Source organism: Colius striatus, chromosome 3 (genome assembly GCF_028858725.1).
Source record: "Colius striatus isolate bColStr4 chromosome 3, bColStr4.1.hap1, whole genome shotgun sequence".
Lineage (NCBI taxonomy): Eukaryota > Metazoa > Chordata > Aves > Coliiformes > Coliidae > Colius > Colius striatus.
Genome location: NC_084761.1, coordinates 6,127,846 through 6,152,804, shown reverse-complemented (window position 1 = coordinate 6,152,804; position 24,959 = coordinate 6,127,846). Strand labels below are relative to the sequence as shown.

General features: G+C 37.7%; 1 protein-coding gene across 1 annotated transcript in view; it reads left to right on the top strand.

Moving 5' to 3' along the window:
- GRIN2A (glutamate ionotropic receptor NMDA type subunit 2A) overlaps positions 1–24,959 on the top strand; it is a 181,645-nt gene that overhangs the window by 138,868 nt on the left and 17,818 nt on the right. The window contains exons 9-10 of the mRNA XM_061992919.1: positions 1,572–1,801; positions 8,023–8,183. Coding sequence (XP_061848903.1) covers positions 1,572–1,801; positions 8,023–8,183 — 391 coding nt within the window. The remainder of the gene's footprint in view (positions 1–1,571; positions 1,802–8,022; positions 8,184–24,959) is intronic.

Below are 24,959 nucleotides of genomic sequence, written 5' to 3'. Positions count from 1 at the left end.
CTAGTGACTTGCCGTGAATCCAGCTGTCATTCATTTGAAACATGAGAAGCTTAAAATAAATGGGAATCTTTATGTAGATTACTCCTTTTCCTATCCATTTTTGGCAGGTTGAAGCTAAATAGTAATATAATCTCCAGCAGCATAAAGAGAACTTTAGGTTGATTTCTTGACGCACATTTTTCTTATCATTGTTGCTCAGAAAAACACATATTATCCCCATATCAGCTCAATCTTAAATGGCTCTAGAAGGTTGTTTCATGAACCAAAAGTCAGCTCCATTGCCTTTATTTTGCTGCACTCTGTCTTCTTAGCACATGCTGCCAAATAGGAAGAGGGTAAGCTAAGATGTGCTTGACTACACTGTGAAAATCTGCACTGTATTAACATTTCTACTGAACTGAGAAGATGCACCGAGTATACCTACTTTGACTTTTATTCTTTTAATGGCAATTAAATGAATGCTAAAATAAATTTTAAATAAATGAATAACAAATCTGAGGTTTTAATGTGCATCCCTTGGACAAAGGGACACAGCAAGGAAGGAGGTAATATTACAGGTTTCTGGATCAGAGCTTATTGTCTGAATTGCCATTCAGTTGAAAAACATACTTAGGAATAAGGTCGAATGAGTCACAGTCAGGGGAGGTCTATTTCTCTCCTTTGAGGATAAAGGGAGTCTAGGTGATGAGCAATATGTGATGACTGTACTGTACTTACCTAGAGCTGAGCAAGAACACACTTCCCTTTATTCTCATAGTGCTCTACAAATAAGGCCTTTTAAGTGGATAATAGCAATACTAATCCACTTCTGGATTAGTATGTGGGCATGAGGGTGTCATGCTGACCACTTTCTCTTGCTTTGGGATGAATTAAAAACTGACTGAAAATAGGAATAATAAAAAATACAGAATGGATTAGCCAGGACAGGTTTTTATCTGGTTTTTATGTGGCTCCAACACATTTGGAGCCAAAGAACTGAGTCTGAACATGTGAGGTAGCCAGAGTCTGTTTTATTCTAAGTTATGTAGCAATACAAGAGACTCCTTTGTGTTGACTTACTGATTAAAGGTAGGATATGTATTCACACATTTTGATCTTAAATATGCTTACATAAAGTTCAAAAACCATAATGTTGGAAGACTGGAAATGATAGAAAATAATTTCACTGAGAAAAGTACTAGAATTTCATCATTATAACTTAAACCCATACTTTTCCATTTTGCACATCTGTTGGCACAGAGGATTGAAAGGGGCAATGCTATGGCACATACTTTACTGATAAAGACACACCAGTTTGCTTCTCCTCCAAACCTAAGGTTCTGTTTTCATTTTAAACCTTTTGAACCAAATGCCACAAGGAAAAATGTTGAATTGTTTCTAACATCTATGGAAAATAATGTTATGATAGAGAGCACCTGTTTTAAATTCTGTGATTCCATTGGGACTACAATGAAAATGTACTGAAATATTTTTTAACCACGTCTCTATGAGTAATTTGTTGTTCTTATGTAGGGTATCTTGCCAAGTTTCAATTGAACTGCAAATAAAATAACTGCTGTTTGAAATTACAGATCCCCATGGACCATCTTTCACCATTGGAAAGGCAGTGTGGTTACTCTGGGGCTTGGTATTCAACAACTCTGTGCCCGTACAAAACCCCAAAGGGACAACAAGTAAAATCATGGTGTCGGTTTGGGCTTTCTTTGCTGTCATTTTCCTGGCCAGTTACACTGCCAACTTAGCTGCATTTATGATTCAAGAGGAATTTGTTGACCAAGTGACTGGACTGAGTGATAAAAAGGTAGGTCTTCAGCTCAAAAGAGGTCAGTGTATATTCTGCATAATCCTTCTACAAATTTGTACTTTGTGCTGAAAATCCTTGAGAAGGATAATAAGCTAAAACTGGATTATTTCATTCTGAGGGTAACCCTTTACTGACAAAGACCCAAAATATCAGACTGCTTTCAAAGTCTTTGAGTTGCTTTTTCAAAAGTAATTGCATTAGTTTAAAAGTACCTTCAGTTTGTGATGGAAGGAAATTCTTACTTGATTCAAAGAAATACCTCACCAATATACAGAAGTTTAACAAATGAAACAGTCAGTTTGAACACAGGGGAAGTATGTATAAAATTATTTGAATGTCTCTGGAATATTAATAACAAGTTAATTGACAAAATATTCAGAAACCCAGCAATTATCAGAAACCAGAATGCTCCTGAAAAGAATTGTCATTCTGCTTTGCTTGTAATGTGCAGAAATAAGAAAAGAGAAGCCATAAAAAGTGATATATATTGTGTGGAAATATTTGAATGTTTTCCTTGTATAAAATGGCAGAAAGAAGCAGGAAAAGAAACAGATAAGAAAATCTGAGGGCTTGTTTTAACACATTGAAGCATGATGTAAATAACACAGGATAAGGAGCAGAATTTTGATGTATTTGTGGAAGATACTTTCCTAATTCATGCACTTCTCTGAGAATTTCGTTCTGGGCAGTAGACTCTGATTGTTCACCTAAACTTACTTGAGTTTCACACACTGGCAAATAATGGATATGCTTAGTTTCATATTCTAGCCTGACTCAACATTATTCTGCTAAAATTTTACTTCCCAAATTTTTGTACTTGTGAATTTTAATCAATAGCCTTATAAATCAGAAATCTAGCAAGTATTCTTTCTAATTTCATTTGCGTGGCTGCTTTGTAGCAGTGGTATTGCATGGAGGGACTCAAGTCCATTTGCAAAATTATTGTTGTGATGGATATGCACAAAATCGATGAAGGGCATGTGGTTATCGAGTTTGTGCCCAGCTTTTTTAAAGTGAAACTAAATATTGACATGAAGAAGTAATGAGTAATAGGGTAGAGCACAGGGGAGAACTTCACAAGGGATTTTTCTCGAAGGACAGGAAATGAAAGAAATTGTAGTTCAAAAGAAGGCAACAGCTCAGATAGACTTGTGTCTGGTTTTTGTTTTAACTGCTTCTATGACCAGCCTTTGATTGCCTGAATTATCAAAGCATGAATTGCAAGCATGGCTAGAGGAAAGATGGATCAAAACAAACAAAAAAATTATAGTAGTTTTGTTTTCAGTAAGTTATGTTGTTGCAACTCCTTTGAAGATGTATGAAGACTCTTACATATACCTCCATTTTAGGATAACATTCTTAGTAAGAGACAGATAAAAAGTATTCTTCTCTTGAAGACTGAAAAAAAAAAGGATTTGAGAAATGTCTCCCTCCTGTTTGTGAGAAAGTACAGAGCGTTTTCCTGGGAAGTTTTGGCAGCATTCAGCTTGCACCTGGCATAGCCCTAGCAATCAGATCTGCCAGTGCACCCTTATCCTCCTCTCTTTGCTGGCTGTTTGCCACTCTCACCTATGGGCTGGGAAAATGTCAGTATTTGTTCTGTAGCTTGTGGCTAATCACTTCCTTCTCTTTGTCATTTTTTCTATCCTCCCTGCTAAGTAGGATTTGATTTCCACAAAAAGCAAAATAAAAATAGAAAAATACTTGAATCTGAAAATCCCTTCTGCTTTTGTGTGGTCTGCTGATCATTTATTTGATCTGCCACCTTTGTTTTGATTTTACAGTTCTTCAAATTTTGCCTGAAGCATATAGAGATAAATCAGGGGAGCCCGTGCCTTTTCTGATTAAATTAAACAAGGCAGAAGTCCAGAAAAACAATGATCTATTTCCAACCACTCTTGTCATACACAGGTCTTGACTCCTCTACAACCCTGAGCTTTCTTGGATTTTAAAAATTCAAATAATTAAGGATAATTTGTGGGAATATAATTGGATTCCTGTAAAATCATTTTTTCCCCCTCTGCTTTGTTGCTGCAGTGTTGTTAGTAGGACAACAGTGCAAGAATTTGCAACCATTTTACTGTTGTTCAGCACAGAGCTCTGACCCTTACTGCAAGTAAAGCAATAATAGGCACAGGTCAGTAAGAAGGGACAGAAGTATGGGTAGAATTGATTTAAAATAAGTAATATCTAGAAGTTAAATAAATGTCTGTCGTCCCTTCTCCCCTTTTCCTAATGCCACATCTGGAGAGTCAAGTTTGTTGAGGTTGTGTTGCCAGTGCAATAAAATATTTCTAATTAGAGATACTGGGGTTTCTCCATCCAGCTCTGTATGTGATAGACTACAGAGAAGAGAAGCCAGGGAAAAAACCTCTTCTCTCTCTGACCAGTCATCCCTGACCCTCTGCATGCAGTACCTTCCCATTCGGGAAATGTGTTATGCTCTAGTGCCTGGTTCACCAGGCTTGCTGAAAACATGACAACATGCTATTCACCCTTCTTCTCTTGAAGACCTCTTGATAGTTTCCTTGACCTTCATAATGTTGCTAATGAATTTCTGAATGCCATGTCATCTATGTGTCACTAAGCAATACATGGCACAGCATGTACTGGAGGTACTGGGGATGGGTGTCCATAAACTCAAACGATTCAGAAAATGAGAAGAAAATGATATTTTGACATTCTTGTGTATGTAAAACATTTTTAAAAGCTTTGTGTTCATAAAAAGGCATAGAAAATTAGTCCAAAAGCATCAAGCAAAGTTGGCATTTGTAGCACTTGTTACATTTGGGACCATTTGTGCCTTTTTCATGTGATGAAAGAGAGACAAAACTGCTAAGGGAGAGTCGATAGTAGCAGACAGGATTGTCTTGCAAAGCATCTATCTAATTCCTCCACACTGTCACATTTAAAGAAAATCCCCATGTGCATGTGGCCAAAGATTTACAGTATTCTTGTAACCTTGGCTTTATATTTTTGTACAATAAGATGTAAAAAGATCTGTAGTCATTCAGGGATCAGTCTGTGTGAAAAGCAAGGAGGCTGAGGTTAAAAGGCATAATGCGTGATGAGGTGGTAAGGGTTACCCTCTTATCCAAATCCATCTCTCCAATGTTAGACTTTTAGAGTGCTTTTTATGGGTTGTCAGGCATAGATATCAAGTGTATTTCAGTAACTGATTATTATACTAATAGTCTTGGAATTACTGATTATATATTTTCAAAGATCAGAAATCAGATTGTCAGTATTTTCCATCTGATAAAAGAAGAAAGGAGAGAGTTCAAATGTGGATATTTTTCTGTCACTCCAACTCCTGATAAAATCTGTGTTAGCAGAGGGTGACTATTTACTATTTTCTAGTATTTCACTAAATTTTTCCACAGTTCCTTAATATGCTCCAGAGCAATAACCATCAACTGCTCTAATAGCACCCTTTTCAGGCAAACCTTCAGTTTAAGTCAGTATGTACTGTTGGAGAAATATCACTTTATTGACTTAACGAAATGGTCAGGTTTTTTCATGCCAAACAAAATGAAAGCAAAAGATTGGAGTTTTATTGGTGTGTGTCACAATTCTAGTAGCTTTACTAGCAGTTCTAGAGCATGGGGGAATCGAGAAAAAACTGGTTAGTCTTCTGAATAATAGCAGATCTCTCCATAATTATGATTAGAGCAGGGGGCCTCTGCTTTCAGTGAAGGGATTTTATGAATGATTTTTAAAAATTAGCATTTTAGAAAACATCTAGGAAGAAAATTACTTTGTAATAGACATGACATTTTAATTCTCACTGTGGTACTTCAGGGAAAACAAGTGCATGTAGAGATTTGATCCTTTATTCCTTCTTGTCTCAAGCCTGACATGCAGATCTTTGCTGCAATCAAAGAGTCTATATGCTACTCCAGGACATATCAATTCATAGAACATAAGTATAAAATCATTGGTGAGAACTTTATACACCTTAGATACGAGTGTACTGTTGGAAAAATAACTCTTAGACCCCTTTCTTCTTCACCAGTAAGTTGTGAGCAGGCAGTAGCAGCAATTGTTTAAAAAAATTCTCTTTCTGATTGTTAAAATTCTGGTTTTGTGTCTTGTGCCAAGAAACTCCAGTCTGTGGATGATGTTTGGAACTGTTCATCTGCTTGTTATCCCTGTGATCCTTGAATGAACTAATGCTTTTTATTAAGCTGTGTTTAACGTGGGACAGATACCTCAGTTCCTTCAACTATTCCTATAGGAGGAAGCTCCTCCCAACATCTTAAACTCATATAAATATTCTTGAAAAGTGAGATTATTCAAAACCAAATTCCAGTTCTAGATTACCAGGATACTCCACCATAATCCCCCTGTTCCCTCAGTTCCCCTGCCATAACGCAGAGTTAGGAATTGAGCTTGCAGATCTATTACTGTGTCTGAATTTCTGAAACCTGTCAACTCTGTGATCCTGAAGTCAATGTTATTTCTTTAATTATTGTTCCTAGGTCTATTGAGTGGCAAATTTAATGCACGTATTGTGAGATATTGGAAGCCATCTCACTGTTTCAAATCTGTAGATATAAATAAAGCTAATAGCAAGCTATATCTGTATTCGTAGAATCTCTGGACATATATTTAAGAGCTGGGTTTGCTTCAGTGCTGCATAATAAACTCAGAAAGAGACAGCAAATATAGACTAAGAACCATGACTAGTATACAGTGTAATTTTAGTGCATGGGTCAATTAGTATGTGTGAAGTAGTAGCAAAGTAATAATTTAAAGAGTAAAGCTGTGAAAAGGGAAAATGAGAAAAGTAAGACATCTGTTAGCTAAACAAATAGAGGAAAATAGAGTTCATTCCTTTATGCTTTGTCAAAATATACTTAATTAAAATGAAGCATTTAATTGTAGTTCTGTAACATGAAAAATATTGTCGCAGCAGTAATTTCACAGTCAAGGTTTGATGGAACTGAAAATACTCTCAGTTTTTGTATAAGCCTCTTTGTGTTCTCTTTGCAAATTGGCACTGGATCCTGGGAATTCTTGGTGCCCTGAGACCAAACTTTTAAAAAGAGAAGTATTAGATATGTAGCCCAAAGGAAGCAGCAGCTGAATAAATATTAGCTGTCTCTTGCAGCACAGGGTATATAGATTGCTCTTCTAACTTCAGCAGTAAAACCAGAATGCATTTCGCCATGGAATTCATGGGTGACTGCTTTTATCGATGCTGAATTGAATTTCCTCATTAACCAATAGTTCCTCTAATTTGAGTGGCCTCTTTCATTTATTTCTTAAAGAGATATTGTAAATTAATCCTAAAGCATCACTTGATATTTAAAGGGAGATATCAAAAAGGCACATATAAAATTTTTGTTTGCAAAAGTTTATGTGAGATTATCTGAAAGATTTCCAAATCTGAAGCCTGAGTATGCCTTGAGCTGTTGCTACTCCTTTGGAGATATTCCCTGGCTTGTTTGTACTGATGCAATAGTGATACAGAGGGTAAAACTGTAGAATAAACCTCTATGCCCTCAAGCAGATGGTTTGTAGTTTTAAATTGAAGGAATAAATAGGGACTAGGATTATAGATGTGAGAGCTCCAAAAGCCCTTTTCATGTCAAGTGATGTAGCTGCTGAGCACCTGGGGAAGACGCAAGGACTTTTGTTCCCCCTGAATCACAGCGGTGGGAAGGAAAGCCAAAAGCTAGCCCTCATCCTGTCCTGCACATCCTCCCTGCACACAAGCTTCCTGCCATCAGCTGCACCCCTCTGGGAGCAGCATGTTCAAGCTCCCTGTCAAGTTGTGCAAATGATCCTTTTGCCTTCCTTGTGCAGGGAGCCACAGTGTCTCAACTGAGATGGAAGTGCAAAATGACTATCAACAAAATACTGTTTTCTTTTGATTGCTGTTTACCAGTGTGTCTGCTTGTACTTTAAGTTCTCTAGGGAGATGTTGGCAGGTGAGGAACATCTTTACCTCACAGCCCTAGTTTCTGCTGTCCTGCCATATTACAATGCATGGAGAAAGTCACATTCAAGCTGTTTTTGCTTTAGATGTAGCTGTTTCTGTAAATTCAGTCAGTATGAAGACACAGTTCTTGATATAGTAGAGCTAAATAAACCCAGCATTTACCTAGAAGAAATTTGAGGCAGTTTATACAACTGTATTTTTTTCAACCTGAAATTACTTCTCTTCAGATTTGAAATGCCTGAAACACTTTGTTTTCCCCTTTTCTTTCTAGTTTCAAAGGCCACATGATTATTCACCTCCTTTTCGATTTGGAACGGTCCCGAATGGAAGTACAGAGAGGAATATCAGAAACAACTACCCTGATATGCACCTCTACATGACGAAATACAATCAGAAGGGAGTTGAAGATGCTTTGGTCAGCTTGAAAACTGGGTAAGCTTGTTTTTTCCTTTAGATTTAAAAGAATACTGTAGAACTATTGATCTGTACTTACTGAACAGGCTGATGTCAGGCATGCTGTGTAGCACATGGCTCTTTTTTTCTCCAACTGCGCTGTACAGATATCAGAAAGGAAAATGATTTGTATGACTATGACCCAATGGAAGCTTCAAAGTCCTGTGTAAAATAGATTCAAAGGGAAGCATTATTACTTCGTAAATTTAAAGAGATGATACAGATGGACCTGGATTTGGTCCAGAACACGGTGTTTTGTACAGTCCCTCATTATCTTTGCAGAACTCGCTCTCATAAGGATGTGCTTTCAAAGGCAAAGCTTGGTTGCCTGGACAGTGTGCAAATACTTGTTATTTCTATTCAACTTCTTCTTCCTTTGGCTTTTAGATCCATTATTATATTTTCTTCCCTCCTCTAATTAGCATGGCCCTGCACATATACTGTCACATCTGAAGTATTGACTTCGCTCTTTATAAAAGCTGTTCCGGTGGGGTAGTATCAAATGTACTATCCAAGGCTACTTTGTGCAATCTTGGTAAATATTCTGGCAAATATTGTCATATATCTGAAATTTAGGCTTGAGTATCAGTCATCCTTTTCTCTTTCTCAAGTAGCCCATTCTGCTTGGTTGGGCACATAGACTGAATTTTCATTCTTAATCCTCGGGAGGTAAGAGAGTGACTCACTACTTGTCTCAGTATTCATCTGGGTGACAGGAGTGTGTTAGCTCTAGTAATCTTTTCTAAACATATAGGCTTAATAATAGCATGTGTGTTTTTGTTAATAATACTGGATTATGATAATCGTAATTTATCAATATCTTTTGTTTGGGTTTGTTTTACTTTGGAGTGAGGAGACTAAATTACCCAGAGAGGATTTAAATACATCTACTCTAGTCACTGTTTCAAGGCACGTCTCACCTATTATTTGGGGTGAACACATGACACTTTCTTTAAAATTAAGCTGTTATTTTTGGTCCTTTTTTGGCCAATGAATATCCTTTTAATTTTTCCTTCTCATGGACATGTAGGGAATTGTAACATATCCCTTATGAAAAAAACCCACAACCTTGAAGTCCTCTGAGGTCTTTCCTTAGAGTGCATATTTTCTTCTTTCAAAAGTTATCCTTCCTACCATTTATTTCTCCGTTCTCTCCACATTGCTGTCTGGACACCCTCTGCTGTCATTTCTCAAGGCACTCTCAACTAGCACTTCTCAAGCACAGTCTGTCCCATGACAAGATAGACAAGTAACATAATGTGAGATGAACCTCACCCAAGGGCTTCCAGACTGGAGGCAGAGCCCCTACTTCAACTGAGCCTTTGCAAGTTATATTTCCTGGATGACAGCTTAATTATACATTCTAGATAGTTAAGTGAATACTACTTTTCCTGCTGGGAATTTTTAAAGAAGAAGCTATCCTTAACTTCAGCCATTGCTAGAGCTTGTCAAGTAGATACACAGTTTATTTAGGGGATGCATATTCCTTGTATTTTTCACCAATCATTTGTACTACTAAATACCCTGAAAAACCACTGTTGACCTCAAAATCAGGCCACTTCTCAGACACTTCAGCATGAAAAGAGAAGGGCTACCTGATTGCAGGGGAGTGCAAGACATTCCCTAAACTCAGGCTGGCTGCTCTTATGCCAGCTGCTGCTTTTCCTCAAAAGCTTTATTCCTTTTGACAGCACCAACCATTCATTTTTTTATAGATTTATATTTTTTTTTAATCCCTGCCACAGTTTCTTTCCTCTTCTAAGTGATTTCTCAGTGTGGACACCCCCAGGTGTCTGCCTTGCTCCCCTTGACCGACATTTCTGTAGCAGATGGTGCAAATAAGCTGCCACGTGCAGTGTTTTCCAGATCAATATAAGTAACTGCTACATACAGCTGAGCTCCTTAGTATTTTGTCTGATGGCACCTATAGAAGGATTGAACAGCATGCCATCAGCTGCTGAAGTTTCCCACAATAGAAGTGTCACTTTATATTTGGTGATATCACAAGTTTGGACATTCCAGCAGGATAGTAATGTCAAGTGGGCTTATATATTTGCTGCCTTCAGTTTCTGCAGAACAAGAGATGTGCAAAGACTCAATCAATGTGGTAATTGTGGGCAGTAAACTCAGTTACAGATCAGGTAGCATGATAGCACCTTCATTTTGCCTCAGAGTGGTTTCTCTCTTGAAGGATGATTTCATTTAGGTGACCAGAACAATCAAGCCCTGTCATTCTCACCTGTCACTTGCACCTTGAGCCCAGCCAGATCTTCCTTTTTGCCAAGATGTTTAATGAGGATGTTATGCAGTTCCCATGGATGATACCTCAGGGGTCTCTGGAGCTGAAGGTGTTCTGAATGCAAGACAGAAGACTGTATAATATGGGAGCATTTTCTGCTCTGTTGCTCAGTAGAGTCCTCGTCTCTTATATACCCACACTGTATCTTTTTCCTTGCTTCCTCATGAATTATTTGACAATTATTATTGTTCCCTCTTCCATGTAAAGTTTGCCCTTTCATCCTTATTTAGACTTAATCAAGCTTTCACCTTCCCTACTTCACTTTTCCCATGATTTTTAACACATCTTGCACCCCAGAGCTTATGTTACTACTGCTCTTTTGAGGATGACCTGTCTCCTTCTTCAAGCTGTTTTTGAGCTAATATATAATTTCTATTCTCCTCTTCAGTATGTATGTCTTCTGCTTACCTTATTACAGCTATTTTGTCTGTTTTCATCTTTCTCTCTTGTCAAAGCTATTCTTGTACTTTTATCTTTGTTCTTTTTTTCATCCTCCTTATTGGTAGCAGACAAAAAGCAATTTTTCTTACATATTCTAAAGCCTGATGCTTCTTCACAGCTTTTTGAAGATGAACTAACTGGTAATTGCAGTCATAGACTACAGACCTGTGAAGGACTTCCAAAGATTGTCTGGTTGATAAGTGCTACTGAGAGGCAAAATGAATAGTATCTGTGTTATTCCTGAAGAATGTCTGCATAACCTGCATGTATTTCCAATCTCATAAAACTGCTTTTGCCTAATTGAAAGTGTAAGATTTAATCCCTTTTAATTCAATATATATATTTTCTGATTCTAATTTGCAGGTGGAGCAAAAAATGCCAGTAATTGGGCAATACTTAATCACTGACTAATGTTACATAAACAGCATCTAAATAGAATCGGGTAGTCTCCTGTCACATTTTGGTCTGGTTTTGCTATATCTCAAACTCTTAAGTCTTAGCAATCAGCTTTAATTAGCATTAGCCTCCTAAGATGTATTGGGAACACCTTGATCTCTGAGACCATCATCTTTCATTTATCATGTTATTGAGTTGAACTGGAAGGAGATAAACATGAAGTTCCAGATGCACAGATTTCTCTAAGATTTCTTTTTTGTTGAAGACATTCTCACATCCCTTTCCCCATTCTGAGGGCAAATTTAAAAACAAACTGCTTTTATCTTGCTTTCTCCTAAGAAGTGAAAAATCAGCTGCTTCAGTCCAGTCACTAAAGCGGCCAGGAAAAACCTCAAAGGCAGAAATACAGACAGAAATGTGTATAAGGCAAATTATATTCCTGTCTTTATTTCCTGGTCTGGTGTAGGGGTTACACAGGTCTTGTATTGCAGTATTGTTGTAAGTACAGAGATGAGTGTGCATACATCCATATCTGGGAGGTCTTGAACAAAATACCCATCATTTTTCTATTTTCTTTTTTGAGAATTGAAGCTAATAGTGTTTAAAACATTAACTTACAAGGAAAACATCTGCATTTGGTGGTTTTTCTCAATTAGAACAAACATCACTTCACGGGCAGTAGGTTTAGGCCTTTCTTGTTCAATTAGCATCAAAATTGTTTAAGATCATTCTAGAAAGGGATCAACTGGGAAATGCTGAAAATCAAAATGGAAATGAGATTTTTGCTTTAGACAGACAGTGACATTATACCTACTCCTTCAGGTGAATCCCCATGGAGGGGTTCATTGCAGCTTACTCATGAAGGCTTGTTGTTATCAATAGTAAAGGCAAATTTATCATCTGTGTTGGCTTTTCCCCTTTGACAAGAAATCAACCTTTGGTTCTCAAAATGTTTTTCTGAAAACCTCTGTAAAGTCTCAGTAATATCTATCTCTTGTCACTAGTGTCTTATTTCTGAGTCACAGATATAGGTCTCAGAAAGCTGCTGAAACACTATTTGAAAAATAGCAGAACTTTCTGTATTTATTAATTAAATGTATCAATTTGCAACAAGGCCTGATAAAAGGGAGTAAAATTTGTGCACCTTGTAACTGAAGTACTCCATAATATTTTTCAAAAAGGCAAAGTGTTATCTCTCTTTCGATGCAGTTTAGTACCGAAAGTAATCACAATCTTACAAGCTGGTAAAAAGATGTATTGGTGTCTTCCCTTACATTTCATGCATATAAAGGATCAACTGAATGATGTACTGGGTTACCTGCAGAGCTTCAGATTGCTCTTTAGGTAGGGCTGAACAGCTCAGGAATTCTCCAGGGTTTTTTGTTCCTTTTCCTTAATGAAAGCAGAAATGGCAGGTGTTTTCCTGAGGATTCTTCAGAACAGTAAAGTCTGTAAGACATTAGCTGATGTGTTTATAGTGAATTCCAGCTCTGTTAGAGCTGTTGGTGGCTCTTTTCTGTCTCAGAAAATTCTAAAAATGCATCACAAGCATTTCTGTCTATGTTGTGCTTAATTAATCTACATTTCTAGAACCCTCTGTAACAGAGGTAGATCATACTGATTTTGCTTCATGAAGAGAGAACAAGTCTTTAAATAGGAAGTAGTTAATTATTATGTTATATTTACAGTAGCTCTTTGGGTTTGTTTACTTATTTTTACCTTGCTATATTTTTCCAGAAGAGATTATGGTTAGAGAATGTTATCTTTTTGCAAGCAAAGCAACATTATCTGTTGTAATTCCTTGGTGTGGGTGGCGTCAGCTCATAGCTTTTGTGTTTGTGCGTAGTGTTTCTCTCTGTATCAGTGTTCTGCTGCTCTGAAACTATCAAGAGGAGAAAATGCAATGGCAGTAAACTGGAAACACAATCCATGTTCTCACCTTTGCCCCAGCACATCTATTGTCACATTCCAAGCACTGGAATATTGTTTGCTAATGGCTGAAATTAGAAAATCTAATTGGTAGAGTCTCTTCTCCCAATAGAAATAAATTGGGAAACTTTGACTTGCCTATTGCCTGTCACTGATGAATAGATCTAATTTTTTCTTCACTTCCTCAATTTTTCCTGGATGTGAGGACTGCAGCTGAGTATCACACAGTGTGTATCTTGTTTTAAGAAAAGAGATGGTCTAACTGATGCTGTGTTATGGCAGCATATCCATGTGAGGGCTTTATTTCAGTTTCACTGCAAAAAGCTAAGAATATAGCTTGTTTCAAGGAAACTGCAGTAATGAATTCCTTGTGTTCCACAGGCAGGCAGCCCCTCATTGCACAGCTGTACACCCCCTCACTGTCATGAGCAGCTTCCAGTTTTAATCTACAGCCACAACTGTAACTATATGTTCAGGGATTTGATGCTAAAGTTTACTTGGGACTCCATCTGCCTTCTTGTTAGGGATTGTTATGCTTGGTAGTTTACACACAAGTTTGATATCTTATTCCCTAGTCATTTGTGACATACTGGTGGAAATACAAAGGTGCTTGGAAAGAATGCCACGGTGATAACATTCCTGCACTGCCATAGCCTCATCAGGTATGGCTTCAAATGCAGTGGATTATCATATTTGAGCTGTTCCCCAATAATATGTTATCAACCTGCAGGTATGGCTTGAGTTGATACTCACTTTGATAGGAGCCCGTGATTCTAATGATAGTGGATAGTGATGCTAGAAGAAGCACCTGAAAGTATCGAACTGAACAGTGTGAATGACATCAGAAGTTATTTGCCCCCCACAAATACACTCTCCCATGTGAAAACAATATGACTACTAACATTTTTTTTAGAATCCAAAGATGTACTAAGCAGAGAAGGTGCAAGAGAAGACCCTGGATGGCTCTGATACCCTTTTAATTCTCAGTCTCTAGGTTTATAGGCCTGGATTGGATTTTTGTTGTGTTTACAATGTTTATAAGTTATATCCAATTCACAGCTTTGCACGCTCTGTTATTTGATGAACAAATGGTTCAGAGGCTGTGCTGGCAGCTTCTGTACCCTGGCACAGCCAGGAGGCAAACATCTCCATTTCTGTCAGCTGGAACACAATTCAGATTGCACCCAGCAGGACTTTCTGTTAATTAGGTCTGTCAATTAAAGTGGTGGTGTGCCTAAAGTAAAAAAACCAAAACCCCACAACCTTGTGTTTTAGGCAGCCAGCTGAAATCTCCACTTGGATGCAAAACTAAGTTCAATATTTTTTGCAGTACTTTCAATTTTATTTTTACAGAAAACTTGTCATCAAAATTCTCATCAAGAACTTTCTAGTTTTTATTGTTTCTATGGTTCATAGCTTTTCCTCTCAAAAGAGGAGGGAAAGCTATCAGAGAAATGACCTAATTGAGAGAAAAAAACCCATGTTTTACTTTTTCATCACGACCACAATTTCTTCATCATTCTTGGGGGCAGATAATAACAGCTTGTAATCAGAGCTCACAGAAGTATTCACCAGACATAAATTTTTAAACTTTTAATCTAGAGAGTTGGGTCTTTTTTCAGTTGTTTCTGATTGACAGTACCTTGCAGTATTTGTAACTGAGAATATTCACTCTTTTCTTAGACTTGTAATGTTACAGTACATACAACAACTCTTTTATCAGTTTAAAATTTGCCAGAGATGGTCGACTCTGAAGTGTATTTGAGGGAGAAAGGGAAAGGTCAGTGAGGTATCTGTTATCTGTAATAATTTGTTGCCTGCATCCATCTTGGGTGACTCTTATGATAGATGAAGAGAGAAACAAATCCTGCTCTGTGCAACTGAATTGAAAAACTATGTATCAAGTTCTTAATATCCAGATATGATATGATCATGGTGTTTTTCAAAGCTCCCTATTCTGAGCCTACTTGGGTTTTGTGTTCTTCACAAGCCTCAAAAACAGGATTATAAATTCAAATCATAGAATGGTAGGGGTTGGAAGGCACCTTTAGAGATCATCTAGTCCATCCTCCCTGCAGAAGCAGGGTCACCTAGATCAGGTCGCATAGGAACATGTCCAGGCAGTTCTTGAAGACCTCCAAGGAAGGAGCCTCCACAACCCCTCTGGGCTCTAATTACCCCTTGTCCTGTTGCTAGCTACTATAGAAAAAAGAGATGTCCCAGCCTCCTGACACCTACCATTTAGATATTTGTAAATGTTAATAAGATTTCCCCTCAGTCTCCTCTTTTCTAGGCTAAACAGCCCCAGTTCCCGCAGCCTTTCCTCATATGAAAGATGTTCCAGTCCCCTGATCATTTTAGTGGCCCTGCACTGGACTCTCTCCAGCACTTCCCTGTCCCTCTTAAGCTGAGGAACCCAGAACTGGACATTTTTAGATAAGCAATGGAGTTTTTAGGTGGATGATCCTTGTCACAGTCACATTTTTAAGACAGTAGCCTGTGGTTGAAGAAGGTACTGATAAGAATGAAGAGGGAATGATGTTCTCCTCTCTCAAAATGTCTTTCAAAAGGTGAAAACCTTACACAACTTTTGGGATACTAAAAATTTGCCAATTTAAACTATTGAAAATGAAACTTGTTTTTTATATATAATTGGAAAAATATTTTCCCTAGTTTTCATCTGCTGTTACAACATGAAAATTTATAATCTAAGATAGGAATTAGTCTTTTTTTTTTTTTAAGGAAAGGACAATGATGAATGCAATTTGTATCTCTAAATTTTGTTTTATTAAGGAGAAATGTTTAAGAAAATTAGCATTTGTATTTTCATCAAATCTACAGGATCTTGATTTAAAAGATTGTTTTTCAGACCCTCAGAGAGCATTTATTGTGCCAGGTGATCATTCCTTTGAGAGGATGAGAAATCCATAATTGGAACATGTGATATAAGATGAGAAATTAATATTTCAGATAATTCACTGTCAATGCTACTTATAATTAATGGCCAGGAATATAAAATAGCTTAGAGGACTGATTTGACTCAGTCTTGGATTGCTCTGCTTCTGTCCAAAGACACCCACTAGACAACAACTTCTGGTCTTTTTTAGAGGCTGATGCTTAGAAACATCCATTTCTGCAGCTGATCTAAAAGACAAAAATTAAAAATTCAATAGAGCTGTGAGACAGGACTATGGGAAGTCCTTAGAAAAAAGCTGAACTGAAATCTCATTTTCTCAGTCAAATGAACTCTGAAACCGAGCTAGACCACATCTGACACGCTGATGAGCTCAGGCAACTTTTGCCATAAATCGTGTACGGAGCATCATATTTTATGGCTGCACACTTTCTGCCTTGTAGCTAGAGTGGAAATAGAGATGTAAAATGCTTTCAGAAGTTGTTGTTCTGCAGCACTCTTTAGTGCTGACATGTTGAAATCATCACAGCTGTAGCCCATTTAATTTTATTTTAAAATAAAAGTGAACATTGGTTGATCTTTCCTCTCTGTCTCTCCCTGTCTTTTCTCTGTTTAACACCTGAACTTTGTAAGGGTCAATAGCAACTGGTAGAATATTGCATTTGTGGACTGAAGTTGGCATAGTTACATTCTGGAGCTCAGGTGTTGTGAAAACCAGAATTAAAACAGGCTCAGAAAGAAACTGAAGGAATTGGTGGAAGAGAATTTAGCAGCTGTTAAACATGATGAGGCTTAATACTGCCTGTAGCTCATAAGATATCCATTCATCTGAAGCCAAGAAGATATATTCAGGAACAATAGCATTAACACATGCCTTGTTTCTTTTTTTCCTCCTGAAATATCTGCTGTTTGCTAGTGTCATAGATTATGCCCCTATACTCTATGCCCATATGCTCTAGTGCCCATGTATGGGTGGGTATTCCTGACTGTATATACCTCTGGGGAAACTGGTAAGTCAAACAGCACTGAACAAAGTTCCAAAACTACCTGGGAGAGCAAGATATTTGCTGTGCTATAGAATGTCTATTTATCCCTACCAGTTTTGACAGTAAGTACTAAATTATTGTAAAAACACAAATATATGTTCCTTAAAATCATCTGAAGGAGCCAATAATGTGAATAATGATTTTCTCCTGACATTCTGTAGAAAAGAAATCTTTGCTAAACAGTTTGGCCCATTCAGTATTTTCTCTCTTGGTTGACTGAGTTCAGGCAGCTTCTGCAATCAATAGCTTCATTTAATTTGGCATCAGTTGGCAGGGGTAACTTGATTTCAATTTGCATTATGATGCTTTCTTTTGGATTTCAATCTAATATTTGTTTCAGTGTTGGTTCCAATATTCATTTTGGTATTGCACTCTGAGGGGAATGATTTTCAATTGATGCTGCAACTGCAGTCACCCAAGCTAGGAATTGGAAAGCTGGTTTGCAAATGGGCAACTGCTATTTGTGCCGAAGCACTGTGGGGACATGAAAACATTTGAATTTGCTGTTCTACCTTGTGCATTTTTCCCAGAATCTGTTTGCTAAAGTATCAATTCTGAAATCTAATTACTGCAAAGAAATGTGTGTCTGAATCAGCAGAGCTTTCCTGCTTGCACTGCAGGCGTTACTGCTAAAGTGAGCAGAGTTCAGGGTTTGGGCTACAAAGTGCCACCAAGCTGGCAGCACAGAGATAAATCTTTCCAATGGCATTTCCATTTGTGGCAGTGTTCTCTGACATCATTTTTTTCTGGTGGCTGATCTGTTTCCCCATCACTTCCTATCCTTTCAAGAAAAGCAGTTATTCTCACATTCTTGTCTTTCTGCCACTTGTCAATAGCTCTAAAGAAATAATGGACTGGGTAGAACTTAATGTGCTGTTGCAGCAGTCTTGTTGGGGGAGATTGGTTCTTTGAGGCTTTGAAGACTAGGGAAAGACTAATATTGGCATTTAAAGGATTATTGGAATCTAAGGGGTCACTCATTGAAAAGTAGGGATGCTCATACTCAGTAGTTTCTGGTTATCTAGAAACAGAAGCAGACATCATCATGCCTGTAGAAGTTGGGTCATATTTTCAGGAACTTCTTCATGGCCATAAGATAAATGTGCTGCCTCTCTTCTACTCTCTCTCTTTAAAAAACCTAAACAACCAAAACAAAACCCAAAAGTGTCTCCCCTGTTCAGCTGGTCCGTAGCAATTTGTGTCTAGAAAAAAATAAACGTTATAGTAATTTATTTCTAATTTCTCTACTCAGTACCTGATTTTGGTTTTGAAAAAAGGTTATCTTTGTGTCTGTATTACCATTTTGTAGGTAATGCAGCTATCTATCTAATGTCTTTATATATTACAGAATACCTGGAAATAAAATGGACAGGTTAATACAGCTATATCCCATCTAACTTCTTTTAAGAGGAAACTGTTCTAAGGTATTCATTTGATTTGGGTATGAGATCAGGTGCTTGGTGAACTGTGCTGAATTTATCCTTCATTATGCTATTGTAACTGGGACAAAACCTTTAATCTAAAAATATATTCCCCCTACTTGACTTTTCAGATTCTCTGTTTTGATAAACTGATGCTTTGCAGGTACTTCATTGCTTGACTTCTGAGACTTGAAGTGGGACACTATTCCATTGTACAAATTAACCATAAAGGCACAATAAATTTTCCATTCTTTTTTCTTGCTAAGGGAAATGTCACAGGGACTGGGAAGGTGGGTGGATAGAGGGTGGTAAATGGGAGCTCCTGTGAGTGATGAGGGTGAAAATGCCTGTTCAGGTAACCACAGCCATGTGGTACAGGAAAGTTCACAATGCCTTTTCTGGAAACCTGAGATTGCCCTGACAGGTGAGGTGAAGCCTCCACAATCTCTCACAATGGTGTTAATGTCTGTCAGAGGTTGCCTGTTCAAATTTTGTGTCTACGTTTGCTGTGTGAAGATTGAAGTGAGGACAGTTTGAGCTGGGAGAAAAGATGAAAGCTCATTCCCTGCTAATGAGTTCATCATTTAAATGGGTTAAGCTTTGCTAACCTGCTTTGTTGCAGGGGGTTGGTTGTTAAATTTTCCCCTAATGAATTGGCAATGTTAAGATGTCAGGAAATCTATTCAGTGTATGTGAACTTCAGATTTGTGTGAAGTTATTTGAATATGTGCTAAAAGATAAAGCCACTGCTGCTGATGAAGTGCCATCAGATAACCTGAAACGCATTCCAGTCAAAACTGGGTAAAAGAAATCATCAGTTCTTCATGCTAAAGGTTAAATACCTGCTTCTCTTGCTACAGCAATATCAAAGTGTTACTTTAGAGCACTTTCATTGAAGCCTCATCTTCAGAGCATCCTTCTTTTCTTTTGATTACTGTGTCATTCCACGGTGACCTTTTGGCATCAGCTCTCCTGGATGTAGTTTTAGAGATGCACAAATGACGTGTGTCTCCCATTGTGCACTCTTGACACACTTTCTTTTATCCCTTCTGTGGAGAAGGAAGGGATAAAATGTAAATTATTAAATTTGTAATACATTTGTAATGTAAATCCACTACATTTTTAAGTCAGTGTGTTTGCAGATGCATCCTTCCCAACGATGGTATTGATGATCTCTAAAATATATGCTTATGTTTAATCCAACCCTAAGTGGATATCATTTTTTGCCTAATGCCAAAGTATAAATTCTACTTTAAAGGTCATGTAAGTCATCTGTTTTGCAGACTAGGCAGTTTGTTATTTAAAAGAAAGAAAGGTGAAAAATAGTGGGTATTTTTTTCATAATGTTTTGAAAATAAGTTATATTTCTCCAAAATTATGTGTAGGAGACAAAGCTTTAATAGGTAAAAAATGTTCTCAAAGAAAGGAATAAATAGAGGAGGGCAAAGTTGATGTTAAAAGTCTTGTTTGGAGATTCACTGACTTGCAGACTGATATTTGTAATTAGACAGTAATTTCAAATATCATGCTTTCAAAAGACATGGCTGGAGCCTTAATAAAAACCTATGACACTTCCTATGTAATAACCTGTGTTGTCTCTTTTGCATTTGCTTACAACCAAATATGAGGAATAACATCTCTTATTTTTTTTCAGCCACCTAGGCAAATTTCAAAACCAGGTCTGATTGCATTAACTATCCTCCCTCAGAGTAAAATGTATGTAATTTATAATGAATTCTTCTTCTTAAATGTGTAGTTGACCTTTAGTTTCTCAGAACAAGCTTTGGAAGGTGCATATTTGAGTTAAAAGGTACTATTCATCAAAAATAGAGTAGAAAAGTCATTGTGACACAAGTGGTTACAGCAAAATGCAGCACAAGTGAATTGCTGCGATGATGTGCATTCAGGTTGTGTGTAACCCAAATCTTTGTCAATAAAAATGCACAGCTTTTGTCTGGCCATGAACAGAACATACTTGAGGTGTTAGGAAACATAAAGAAATGAGCCTTAGAAAAATTTATTCTGAGGTTAATGTGCTGGATCTGACAGATGAACCCTGCACTGAATGGTACCCACTTCAGCAAGAAATTAATTCTGCTGTAGGTATTGTAAGTTTGGATTTACTGCAATAGCTGAAAACTAGAAAGTTACTTCAGTCATGTTTCAATTTCTCTAACCCTCAATGAAGACACAACATTCAGAACTTGACAATAAAATAGAAGAGTGTGAATAAGCAGGACTGTGTTAAAGCATCCGTCTTATTTTCTGAGTACTATGACACAGGTCATAGCAGGACAAAAAGTAACTGAAGGAGATTTATTTCTGGCATGCTGGATTACTGGTTTTCATCTCCAGAACTACTGATTAGATTGCCATTTTAGATTTTTCCCTCTTGTTTCACCAAGAAAACAAAATTGCTGAAAGATCATGTAGTTGGTTAACATTTTCCAAGTGAGTTTCTATTGTTGAGGAAGAAGCCATGACTAATAAAGGAGCATTTTCCTAACCCTCCTTTTTGGTTTTCATTGTTGGAATTTGATGAAACATAGGTTCCAATAATAAAGATGGGGAGAATTATAGGGAAGCTTTTTCAGCTTTTCTGAAATTACTTTTCTGTACTTTTCCCTCTAACTTTGGTTTTCTTTAAAGAACCATTTACGGAATGCGTACAGCAGCACTTTAGAGAATGGGCTTTTGCAATAGCTATTTTCATTTTTCAGCCCTTAGACTTCTTGATGATTCATAAATGTTTAAGTAAAAGATTGTCCACATTTGTTTTCAATGGATCTCTTGCTTCAGAGTGTTACATTCAGTAATGCTCTTTTGGTTTTTTTTAGAACTATTCCAATTTGTAACTTTCTATCACCTGATGTTCTCCTATGCTGTGGGAGCTAAAATTCTCCCCAGCTCCTTTCCTCTTTGTGCTTGATAGGCAGTGAAGGACATTTGCCCTTGTAGTCTCTCATATAAATATTCCCCATTGTTTATTTTCTCTCCTACCCAGGATTATTGCAGCAGTTCTGAGAAAGTTTACAAACCTACCAGTTCCTCAGATGAGTCATAGCACTGTAGTCCTGTTCCTCTGCATTCATTGAAGATGCCTGGCACGTTCGACTAGTTGGTGGCAGTTATAAATCTTGTTTCTTGCTGCATTCCAGTTTCTATAGTTCTCTTTCATCTTTCTAATAATTCTTAGCAGTTTATTTAAACCTACACAATGTGACAAAGCTTTTTCGCCCCCCTGAAGTGGCTGCACTGAAGTGACAAGTTAATTGATTCATTTATACATGACTAAGGTTTGCAAGAGGCTTTGAGCCTTTCTTGATGTGAGGTGCTGTATTGGTGTGTGTAAGCTCTTTTACAGCAAATATGTAACTTAAATAGCAGAATGGCCAATGCTCAGAGCAATACCAAGCTTTTCAACTGTGTAGCACACTCGAATTTTACTGCCACAAGAACAAAGATCCCGGGAGCTGCCAGTTAATCTGTTGAAAAAGAAAGGCAAGAACAGAAGAGTGAGCTTGAGCACAGATGCAGGCTTGCCAGTCCTGCCATGAGAATGACAAGACAAGGATGTGCTACTGCGTCCAGCAATCACTGCATGAAGCCTGGCTCTTCCATCAGTGCCAAGCAAAACAGCAGATGTGTCTTTCCCCACACAGACGTAGCAGGAAGGAAGTTCCTCTGCAGCCTCAGCAGCCTCATGGACTGTGCAAATGCCTACTTAAGCTCTGGAAGAATACAATGCTTACTGCCACCTTTGGAAACAACTCAAAAAGGGTCAACATTTCAGACTTGCCTAGATTTTGCCATCTCAGTTCTTGGAAACTCTTACTGAGTGTGGTTTAAAGTCCTCTGAAAGTTCTTAAAAAGTCAGAGTGCCCAGAAATTCACCTCCTAGTGATGAAGGCATTGAGTGCCCAAACATCTGAGAGCTTCAGATGGCTTCTAATCCCCTGCCCATGCTGCAGGGGTACATCATGTTCTGAAGCTTTGCTTTACAAGGAATAGTACTTCTGTAATCAGTACATGAGGAAGATATAATTAAGCCTTGAGAGGTTATAAGATTTATGTTGGAAAGAGAGAAGGTGTTTTCTGAATCTGAGTTTGTATTTGTAGACAGCAAGACTCTTTCAGAGCAATCAACACTTTGATTTACAGTTCAAGACATTGTACAGGAACTGGGAGAGGAACCTTTCAGTACTCAGCAACTGTCAAGGAAGTACTTGGAGGTTTTAAATCGGTTTGTGTAATAAGATTTATTGTGACTTTATAGAAGCAGTATGGAGAAAAGTCAGAAGTAAAGCCTTCTGCATTTTCCAAACCCATTTTCCTTGTGTATACCCACTGCAGCTGATAGCAGACTCTCTGGAAAGCTGGGGAGGTATGTCTACAGTGAGTGAGTGAAACTTTCTGTCCCAAGATTTTACTACCCTGCTCAATAACTAAGGAGTTAAGTCACATATGAAGAGCATGATTTCTGAAGTAGCACAAGGCTTTTGACCTGGAATCTTTAGCAAAGCCTTTTCCTCCACATTTTGGATTGAGTCTGTTTTGACAGAAGAAAGCTGACTCTATATTTTTTTCTGTGTTTACCAGCATGTGTTTTATATGCTTACATTGCAAAGCTATAAATCCCAGAGTAAACAGATGACAAATTTTAGAGTGTATTTTAACTTAGTTTGGCTGGTTACAGCGGTGTCTGTATCCCGAGGGGAGCATTACCTTTCAATCCCTTGCCTGAGACAAAGACAATTACTGAGAGGGGAAGTATCCTTCCTTCCCCACAGATAACTGCAGAGGTCTAGAAGCACGAGATTGGATTGGATTGATTAAAGTGTCATTTGCTGTAGATCAGAAATGTTACAAGTATCTTGAGGGTAGAGAAGCAGTTTTGGTTTTTGTTTTTCCCTTGTGCACCTGCCCAAATGATGTGAATTTTCGTCCTCTTTCTCTACACAAACCAAAGATTGTCTCCAAAGTGCTGAATCAATGCACATCATTTAGAAAACTGTTGAAGACTGAAGTACCCCAACACACTTGTGGGTATTTCCAGTTTAGTTCACCCTCTGTGCTATGTAGCAGCCCATATCTTGTTTCCAGATTGAACTTCTGACACATCACCTACCATTCTATGATTCTACCAGATTTATAGCAATATTTTCTGTTTTAAATTACCCATTTAAAGGATGGAGCCACTTTTAACATTGGTGGAGATAAGCTGACTTTTAAGCTGAGAGTTGCACCAACTGAGTTTTAGGAAAAAGTGGAAAAACAAAGGAAATGATGGCCCATGTATTTCTTTTAATGGTTGCATGAACAACCTGTACTTTCTCTAAATTAACCACTTCACTAAATCGTATTTGATGACTTGAATGTTGGCTGTTGGAGTAAGTATCCTTGAAAAGAAGCAATAAAGTACAGTAAGTGGTGACAGGAACTTTACTTTTTTTGTGACAGAAGATAAAATCCAACAACCTCACTCTCTCCTGGTATTTCTCTTGGTTAAATGTGAGATAAATAGGAGTATTTCTTAGGTTTTTATGTGATCTAGAGTTCTGTAAACGTTAGTGTTCTGGATGAATCTGTTGATTGATTATTTAAGAACAAACATTTAATTATGTCATACCTTATTTTTTTTTCTGTCAGTAGCTAAAATCTGACATGCCAAGGTCTTGCTTTGTTCTGTGGATATAAATGGAAAACTTTATCAACATCAACTCATTTAAGCTGGTATCAAGTGTGATTCCAAACAACAACAGAATTCACAATGGGTACTTAGTGATATAATATAGTTGAAATTCGTGCTCTTTTACCTGTTTGTGCCACAATTACTTTATTTTTATCATTCATTTTCCATGAATGATATTTATGAGCAGTGGCCTCTGTTCTTTGCATCCCATCACAAAATCTTAGCACTGCTCCACAGTAATGTATGGTGGCTCTTCAATGGCACAGCAGGCAGTGCCAGCAGTGCCTGGGAGGTGTAGTGCCAGTGAGGGTGGCAGTGTGAAGACTCCTCCTACACCAACCTGTGAAGCTGATTCTGTAACTGTGTCTTCCCCACTCCTTTGAATCCCATGGGATGGGCAAAGATATTGAAAAGGGAAAGTATGTTACTGGGGGACATAATAACTTTGGTTTAGTACATCATTTTGGTGGAGTTGGGGCTGAGATGATAGTTTTTTCCTATTGCCTCTGTATTCTGCTAGACTTGTGCAAGTGGTAGAAATCTCCAAGGTTTTGGCTGCAGATGAGGGCAACAATACAAAATAAACTTAAACTTTACCTTTTTCCTTTTAAAAATCA